This window comes from Rhincodon typus, chromosome 7 (assembly GCF_021869965.1).
Source record: "Rhincodon typus isolate 14 chromosome 7, sRhiTyp1.1, whole genome shotgun sequence".
In the NCBI taxonomy this organism is placed as follows: domain Eukaryota; kingdom Metazoa; phylum Chordata; class Chondrichthyes; order Orectolobiformes; family Rhincodontidae; genus Rhincodon; species Rhincodon typus.
The window spans coordinates 81475832-81485990 of record NC_063338.1 but is presented as its reverse complement, the minus strand read 5'-3'; the positions used below and the strand labels follow the sequence as shown (position 1 = coordinate 81485990).

The 10159-nt window shown below is 41.6% G+C and overlaps 1 protein-coding gene across 1 annotated transcript in view; it reads left to right on the top strand.

Annotated features, from left to right (window-relative positions):
- LOC125483530 (CLIP-associating protein 1-like) overlaps nt 1-10136 on the top strand; it is a 62730-nt gene extending 52594 nt beyond the window's left edge. The window contains exon 9 of the mRNA XM_048599251.1: nt 10013-10136. Within this exon, the coding sequence (XP_048455208.1) occupies nt 10013-10136 (124 nt within the window). The remainder of the gene's footprint in view (nt 1-10012) is intronic.
- The last annotated feature ends 23 nt before the right edge of the window (nt 10137-10159 follow it).

Here is a 10159-nt window from a genome sequence, read left to right as displayed (position 1 = left end):
CCAGAGGCTCTAGGTTCAGGTCCCACTCAAGGGCTTGGTGGCCATTGAAGGTGTGTTCATAATGCAACCAGACTAATAAATTGTTATATGCAAAATCCCTCCAACAGGCCTATGGCAGGTCATGAGAATGGGAGAGAGTCTTGGTCAGCCTTGCTGAATGCACAGTGGTGTCCCTCAAGTTATATCCTCTTGCTTCAGTTTGACAACCTGTTTCAGGACAAAACAAGCTGTTGAAAACAGGCATAGGTCATACCTCAAGCCCATCTAAATAGGGGAATTATTTCAAGGCGCAATACATGACTCAGCAACCTCAATGTATGGGACTCTAATCACAAAACAAATGGGCAACAAGTCTTTCTGTTCATATTCTGCTTGAATTGTCAAAGCCATTCTAAAGAAAGTCTGGCTGCATTTGGGACATGAAAGAAATCACTGCCCCAATTCCCAATATTTGCTACACCGCATTTTAATTTCAAAATTTTGATCTTTCAAACATATTTTTCCACAATGCAAAAGCAAATTGTCCAAAACAAGGATTGCACTTGATAAAATGTTCTGCTTGTGTCTTTGTTTTCTGTCCACACATCATACAACATGGTCTGTTAAAGCATCCGAAAATCAGAATCTTTAACTGACGTACCATTTGCCAATACAATGTCTACATGCAATACTGTTAGACAAATCTTTATTTTGGGAGGTTAAACATGGGCCGAAGGGGATGTTTCTGTGCTGTCAACCTCTGGATCTAACATACACACGATTACATCACCTGCATTGTGACAATATATGCTTCAACGTGACTTCAGTCAATGGATGGTGTGCTTGCAAACACCTCTATCAGATGGCTTTTCCTCCTTTAAGCCAGTCATATTGGGCACCGTGCTTTTCCAAACATCATTTGTTGACAGCTCCGAATTAAAAAGATTCAGAATTACACTTAATTACACTAAAATACACAGAATTATACTAAAAAGAACTCTGCAATTTTCATCTCTGATGAAAATGATGAGGAGTCATAAAGTGACCTGCTTTTGAAATCACAGCCTGCATCTCCAACATCTATCAGGTAGGGTCAGTTAGTGCTTTGGAGTCTGATCAGCACAACTTCGCCACAACTCAGTGACCCACTGATGTCTGTAAGATACTGAATCCTCTGCCTCCATATCAAAAACCGACCAGAGGGACTTCAATCTGTTAACATCTACTTCCCCACACCGCACGAGCAAGGAAATTCATCGCCTTTTCACCCAAGTTAAACTTGTCTTACCTTTCACATCTTGGGCTGGGCAGTCGCTAGGGAACTCCGCTTGTTCGGGTCTGCCGTCCACTAAGAAGTAAATGACCTTTGTTGTTGTCATTGCCGGTCTGAGAGGGGGAAAGAGCTTCCAGTCAGATGTGTATGATGAGAAGCAGCAGGATGCTGCCTGGGAATGTCTGGCAAATGCGGGCAGACGCGGAATGAGCAGCGCTGACTGGGGACATGTATCACCAACAAAAGCAACACGCACAGAAACTGGAGTTTAAACAGTCAGTCGATTTGGAACATGTGATACAAGGAGAGAGCAGAAAACAAATCGAGCGCAGGGATCACCCATCAACCACACAATCTAACGCACACACATTCAAACACCTTGACAGTGCATCTGACAGAAACATAGTCATTCACACAGTACAATTAACACACCCTGCCACAGATCAACGCAACTAACACATACACAACCATTCGCACAGTGCAACATACACACTTGTTACTCACAGTGCAAGGAACACCATGTCGCTCACACAGTCCAACACACACACCCTCTAACTCACACAGCGTAACTAACAGTCACAAACAATGTAACGTACACACACGCCTAACACACACCGAGTAACTAACAGACACAATGTAACTTACACACACACCTAACTCACACAGTGTAACTAACATGCACACCTTCTAACTCACACAGTGTAACTAACACACACACATCTTTTAACTCAGTGTAACACACACAGTCACACACGGTGTAAATAAGACAGAGACCCTGTCACTCACACAGCACATTAAGCACATATATATTCAGCCACTCACACTGTGCATTTAATGCACAAAGTCCTAGCCATCTATAGAAACATGCAGACCTACAACACAGAGGGACACTTTTTGGTCCACTGGATCTGTCCTGGCTAAAAAGATTAGTTCCATTGATTTTGCTTTAAACACCTGATCCACAACATGTAGGCTACAACACCTCAAGGGCATATTTCAATGCTTTGTCAAACTGATGGGGCTTTTTATCTTGACCACACTCTCAAATAGTGATTTCCAGATTCCCATTAATCTCTGAGTTAATTACTCCAATTCCCTCAAATGTGTGTTCAAATTTGTTTAAATCTGTACACCAGTTATTGACTTCTCTACTAATGAAATCTGTCCTTGGTATCCACCAAAACCCATCATAATTTTAAACATCTCGATTAAATCTCCTCAACTCTAAAGAAACTATTTCCAACCAATCCAGAATTTCACCATTGCTAAAATTCTCCATTATTGGCAACATCTGCAGATACTGAAGCAGTGCACATGCTGCAAGATCTGGACAACATTTGGCTTGCATTGATAAGGGGTGAGTAACATTTGTACCACACAATGCAAATAACCATCTCCAAGTGTGAGGTCATCTATTTTGGTAGGAATAACAGCAAAATGGACTATGTTTTAAATGGTAAAAAATTGCAGCATGCTGCTGTGCAGAGGGACTTGGGTGTCCTTGTGCATGAATCGCCAGAAGTAGGATTGCAGGTGCAGCAGGTAATTAAAAAGGCAAATGGAATTTTGTCAGTCATTGCTAGTGGGATGGAGTTTAAAAACAGGGAGGCTATGCTGCAGCTGTATAGGGTCCTGGTGAGGCCACACCTGGAGTACTGTGTGCAGTTTTGGTCTCCTTACTTGAGAAGAGATATACTAGCACTGGAGGGGGTGCAGAGGAGATTCACTCGGTTGATTCCAGAGTTGAGAGGGTTGGATTATGAGGAGAGACCGAGTAGACTGGGATTATACGCATTGGAATTCAGAAGAATGAGGGGAGATCTTAGAGAAACATATAAGTTTATGAAGGGAATAGATAAGGTGGAGGCAGGGAGGTTGTTTCCGCTAGCAGGTGAAACTAGGACTAGAGGGCATCACCTCAAAATAAAGGGAAGCAGATGTAGGACTGAAGTCAGGAGGAACTTCTTCACCCAAAGGGTTGTGAATCTGTGGAATTCCCTGCCCAGTGAAGCGGTTGAAGCTACCTCGCTGAATGTTTTTAAAGCAAGGCTAGATAAATTTTTGAACAGTAAAGGAATTAAGGGTTATGGTGAGTGGGCGGGTAAGTGGAGCTGAGTCTCAAAAAGATCAGCCATGATCTTATTAAATGGCGGGGCAGGCTCGAGGGGCCAGATGGCCCACTCCTGCTCCAGTTCTTATGTTCTAACGAAAGCAAATATAACCATTTCCAGTTAATGGGCCTACCATCACTGAATCTCTAACTATCCACATCTTGGTGAAAGCTGCTGATCATAAACTGATCTGGACCAGTCATCTAACTTTTTTTTCCTTTATTCATTTATGGGATGAGGGCATTGCTGGCTAGGCAGCATTTATTTATTGCCCATCTTTAATTGCCCAGAGGGCAGTTCAGAGTCAACCACATTGCTGTGGATCTGGAGTCACATGTAGGCCAGACCAGGTAAGGATGGCAGTTTCCTTCCCCTAAAGGACATTAGTGAACCAGATGGGTTGTTCGACAATCAACAATGAATTCACGGTCATCATTAGATTCTTAATTCCAGATACTTACTGAAATCAAATTCCACCATCTGCCATGACAGGATTCAAAACTGGGTCCCCAGAGCGTTATTTGGGTCTCTGGATTATCTGTTCAGTGATAATATCACTAGGCCATTGCCTCCCCTCTCAAATAATGTGACTACATGAATATAAGAACAAATCAAAGGCTACTGTGAGTAATTCACCTCCTGTGTCCCTAGAGCCTGTCCATTAATTATTAGGCACAAGTTAGAAGTGTGACAGAATACCACTTGTCTGGATGTGGAGCAGTTCCAACAACATTCAAGAAGCCTGACACCATTCGTAACAAAGCAGCCCACTTGATTACCACCACATCCACCCCTTTCAACTTGCATTCTCTTCACAACTGATGCACAATGGCAGCAGTGTACAACATCTATAATATGCACTTCAGGAACTCACCAAGCCTGTCTTGACAGCATGTTCAAAACCTATGAGCTCTACCACAAAGAAGGACAAGAGCAGCAGATACATGGGAATACCACCACCTTCAACTTCCCCTCTAAGCTACATGCCATCCTGACTGAAACTATATCCCTGTTCTTTCACTGTCACTGGATCAAAATCCACCCCCTTGTGGTTATTCCATAAATTCCTTTTCTGGAGATCTGCTTTGAACCTAATTTTTCTGATCCATCTGCATATTGAAGTTTATTGTAGTAGTGCCTTTCTTACATGCCTTTGCTATTGCCTGATTTATTTTCTTCCCCACAACATGACTATTGCTAGGAGGCCAGTACATAACCCCCATCAGGGTGTTTTACCTGCGGTTCCTCAACTCTACCCACACAGATGTTACAACTTCTGACTCTATGTCACTTCTTGCTATCGATTTAATTTCATTTCTTACTAACAAGGCAACCCTGCTCCCTCTGCCCATCTGCCTGTCCTGTCAATAGGACTGAAATCCAATGACTGTGGATCGAAATGTTAACTCTGATTTGTCTCCACAGATGCTGCCAGACCTGCTGAGATTTTCTGTTTATGTTCCCATGAATTTGAACCCATTTCTCCCATAACAATCTTTATACCATGCATTTACCTCTTTAATCTTGTAGCTCCTATGCCAATTTGCTCATTGCTCAGATAGTAATCCAGAGATTATTACCTTTTTGGTTCTGCTTTTTAATTTAGCCCTTAGCTACTCATATTCCATCAGCAGAGCATCTTTCCTCCTTCTACCTCATTCAGGATGGCAGCCTGTGACTACTGGAGTTCCACAGGGTCAGTGTTGAGACCAAAATTATTCACATTATATGTTAACAATCTGAACAAAGGAACTGAGAGCATTGTTGCTAAGTTTGCAGATGACACAAAGATAGGTGGAGGGACAAGTAGTGCTAAGGGGGCAGGGAGGCTGCAGAAGGACTTGAGAGTAGGAGAGTAGGCAAAGAAGTAGCAGATGAATACAATGGGTGAAAGTGTGTGAGGTTAAACACTTTGGTAGGAAGAATAGACTATTTTCTAAATGGTGAAATCCAAAGCGCAAAGGCACTTGTGGCTGCTCCTTCATCACCTCCATACTCCGAAAGCTTGTGATTTCAAATAAACCTGGTGGGCTGTGACCTGATCTTGTGTGACTTCTGACAGAATAAACATGCAGAGCTTTTTGTCAAAATAACATGTCAAGATAAACATCGCGAGCAGCTGGATGACAGCATGATTGTCAATGAAAGAGACAGCTAATATACTCCACACAGTCCCTACTCATTACAATATACAAAACTGGAAAAACCCGCTCAGTACTCGGTCCTGAGCCACAGTAATATGGAGTACTGTTCCAGATGTTACACAACACACATCACTCTACAGCATTACTGAACATAGTTATTTTCACTGACTTGGACTAGTTACTGTCTCCACCAGAATGTTTAAATCCCGCTATGTACACTTGTAGGCCAAGGATATGTACCACAGTCTAAACACTGCATTCTTGCTAATATCTAGCAATACTTCACACAGCAATAACTGCCACACTTTAAAGCATTGTTGTAGCCAATTTCCTGTTTTCAACCAACAATTTGTTTTGATTTTTTATTCTTGTCCTATATCCAAAAGGTTAATAAAGTCCATTTAAAATATCCAAAATTGAATTTCAATTTATAGATACAAAGTAAGCAAAATACGAAATTGAAAATTTACATTAGGTTCAATACAATGCTCTCAAAATGTCAGAGTGGATATTTGCCATAAAATCTATTGCAAGGTTCCCTTTGGTGAGTTGTGGAGGCCAGTTGACAAAATGACTGGAACATACAGCATAGCAATATTCTAAGGGAGGGTCAGCGGACCCGAAACGTTAACCCTGTTTTTTTTTAACTTCACAGATGCTGCCAGGCCTGCTGAGATTTTCCAGCAATTTCTGTTTTTGTAGCAACAGCTCATTCGGCCCAACTCACCATGTTGGTGCTGATCTTCCACGCGAATATGTATTGTGATAGGCAAATGAGTTTTTTTTAAATAATTAAAGTGTTTAAAATAATTGATTGTAAAAGCAGATGGCGTTATTGTATGTCAAGGGCTTCCCCAGGTACACCAGTCTTATCAGAGAAAACCCTGACTCAATATCTCCTCTGGTGACCGCTGGCCCTTGACCCCAAAGCCCCAAATTAAAGAGGCATTCAACATTTGACTCTGACATTCTGTGGGGCAGTTTATGCATTGTCAGGGAACTTTACTTCCCAGAGCAGCAGAATTACTCAGCGCAAGTTTTTTTCGATAGATTTGTGGCGCCTAACTTTACGAACAAAGGACTTTACGAACAAAGGAAGGTCAGTAACTCAAAGATGAGCACTGTCATTTGTTCTCTGATCACTGTACCACTCGTTATTTTCAATACGGTCGAATAAAAACAATGTTTATTTCCTCAATTACTGTCCAAGAGATGATTGAATCTTGCTGAAAGTTCATGGTGCTCTATTTGTTACAATCGCCGCAAACTTGCTTGCACAGCGTCACCTAGTGCATTCTTTGATGGTTTTGCTTCAGGTCTTCCTTCGCTGGAAACAGCACAGAGATGCAACCCTCCTGCAGCCGAATTGTCACCAAGCTTGTTGCGCAGCGGATAAAAGTCATGCACATTTAATATCGCCGCTCTTTCGTAGTCCCTGGATCAAGATCCCGGAACTCCCTTCCTAACAGCTGCAGTGGGGTGTCACGACGACGGCAGTTCAAAAAGGCAATTCAACCACCAGGACCATTAAGGATAAGCAATGGATGTTAGCCCAGCCAAAGAAACCCATGTTCCATGAACAAATTTTAAAAAAAGTTAGATCCTTCTTCAAAAGTTTAACTTGATGCAGAAAACAGATTGTCAGTGCATTGAAATAAATAAGACCGTACGAAATAGGAACAGAAGTAGGCCATTCGGCCCCTTGAACCTGTTCATCCATTCAGTAGGATCATTTATTTATTCTCCTCACCTTCTGTCTATAAGCAAAGTGGTTTAATTTTGAATAGACTGTGTCCCCTTATTTGATTTAAGTCAGTTCTTGACAATGACTCTCATAAGTTTAGGCAAGGACTATTACTTATTCACACATTCAAACAAGGGCTCGTCTTTGCGACTTCGCACAGAAGAAAGAAATGAGAAAAGAAAACATTTTACACCCGGGAATAAATTACAACACAGACGTGTAGATATTATGTCACATGAATCAGTAAGGGCTCCTAACCCAAGGGGTTGAAGTTCGGGCAAAGTGGCAGATTTTGCAGACTTCCTTTGAAGTTTGTGACAATGAAGAATGAGATTTGTAGATTGGGAACTAGTTTTACTTTTGTGATGAATCCTGAAATCGTTTGCAACTAGGTTTTGAGGAGACATGTATAGGAGACAGGCTTCCATCAGTCTAGAGTGCTTGTTGTTCTAATATTAAAAGCAGTCTCATACAAGGGTTGAGAAATGTACAATTGAAATTCTTCACAGAGCAGAGAAGGTAGAATTATAGAATTTCTATAGTGTGGAAGCAGGCCATCAGGTCCACACTGACCCTTTGAACACTATGGGCAATTTAGCATGGCCAGTCCACCTAACCTACACATCTTTGGACTGTGGGAGGAAACCGGAGCACCCAAAGAAAACCAGATAGACATGGGGAGAGTATGCAACAGACAGTCACACGAGGTTGGAATCAAACCCAGGTCCCTGGTGCTATCAGGCAGCAGTGCTAACCACTGTGCCATCATATGTGACAGTGTTCATGGATCAGTTCATTTTTAAAAATGCATTTATGGGATACGGCATTTCTGACTAGGCCAGCATATTTTGCCCCAACTGTCCTTGAGAAGGTAAGATGAGCTGCTTTCTTGAACAGTTTCAGACAGTGTGGTATAGGGATGCTCACAGTGCTGTTAGGGATGGCATTCCATGATTTTGAAGCAGCAACAGCATAGGACCAATGATATATGGGGAGGTGATGGCCTAGTGGTTTTATCGCTGGACTGTTAATCCAGAAACCCAGATACCATTCTGGGGACCTGGGTTCAAATCCCGCCATGGTAGATGGTGGAATTTGACTTTGCTAAATATCTGGAATTAAGAATCTAATGATGACCATTAATCCATTGAGAATTGTCGGAAAAACCCATATTGTTCACGAACGTCCTTTAGGGAGGCAAACTGCCATCCTTACCTGTTGTGGCCTTCATGTGATTCCAGACCCACAGCAATGTGGTTGACTCTGAACTGCCCTCTGGGTAATTAGAGATGGGCAATAAATGCTGCCTAGCCAGCAACACCCTAATCCTGCTAATGAATAAATGGCTTGGAGGGGAAATGTTGTTACTGTATGTCTGTTTCTTCAAGGTGATAGAGGTTGCAATTCAGAAGGTTATGTTAATGAATAAGTTGCAATGCCTCTGGTCAATTTCCGTTGTTCACTTTAGATGTTTAAGGGGCTGTTAGTATCTCTAAGCGCATTATGAGTGTTGATTAAATATCCTTTCATTATCAGACCGAATGTCTTGCTTTCATTTGTCCAGCTGTTCTTGCAATGTGACCGTGTGACCATATAATGTTAGACATGAAATTCAACAAGGATGTTGCTTTAGCTTTGTCCTTATTATTACTGTTTAAAGTTTCTGGAGCTCTAGCTATCTTGCAAATCATGTGATCTGTAGCAAGCGTTGTGGTCCAATGAAGTCCACATTTAAAATAAACAACAAAATATATGTATTTTATCTTCTATATATTTTGAAACAACTTATGATCTTTTACATCTTGTGGAAATAACCATTTGTAAGGTGTTTTCTGATAAAAATTATTAGGAAGTTAAACAACATCACAGTCAACACAGTTCTGGAAATTCACATTTAATGTATTCTACCTTCTATATTCAAATAAAAATTGATAGCTTTGTGAGTACTAAGTGCAGTAAGGGGCAGAAGGACAATGTGTGAATGTGGAGTTGAGGTTGAATGTCAGCCATGATCTTACTGAATGATTCCAGGAGCCAAATGGCCTACTCCAAATCCAGTTTAAAGATTCCCAAATTGTGGGTCAGAGTCCCAATTGGGGTTGCAGGAACACTAATTGAGGTCACAAGAATCCCCTCCTTCAAGCGTGTGGGGGTTGAGCAGAGAGGGGTCGATTACAGTGTTTGTATGGGATGGGGTGGGTGGACAGTGAGAGATGCTATCACCAGGGAATATGGAAACCTTGGCAGAAACTACAGTGGCCGGTAACTGTTGCATGTTGCACTCTGGGTTTGTTCATAAGTACTGCATTTTCCACAGTTGCACAAACCAGAGTTCCACATTCAGGTAAGTTATTAGCCTTGTAAAATTTAAAGTTGCATTGTGTAGCAGAATTCTTGATGAAACCACAACCTCTGGGACTATAAATATTCTTTTTTGCGTTATTGGGAATCCTCAGTGGAATGTTAAAATCTTATTTAATTGTCCTCGTATTAAATTGAGATGGCATCTAGGAACCTTGGTATAATGAAATAGATCAGCTTGTTACAAGGCAACCTCCAGTAGGATCTTTCAGCCAAGGTCTATGAACTGGAGCAGCTCAGATTAAGTTCTAGACTGTTGAGTACAGTACATAAAATAACATTTTCACAAATGATCGTGAATGTATGATTCGTTTTGTGTTGATCCCTAATATGCAAATTTCAATAATCATATACCGAATGTCGCAATGTTATTAAGCTGTTTCGGTTTTGTTGCGTCCAGGTCGTGCCAATTTTCAGCTGCTAAAATGGAAAACGGTTTTGGAAGCAGTATCCTTGTTCTTCTGATCCAAGGCAGCCTGGTCCTGATCAATGGAGCTCCTCCAGAACACGAGGGGGCGCGGTGAGAGGCGGATGGTAAATGGGGGTG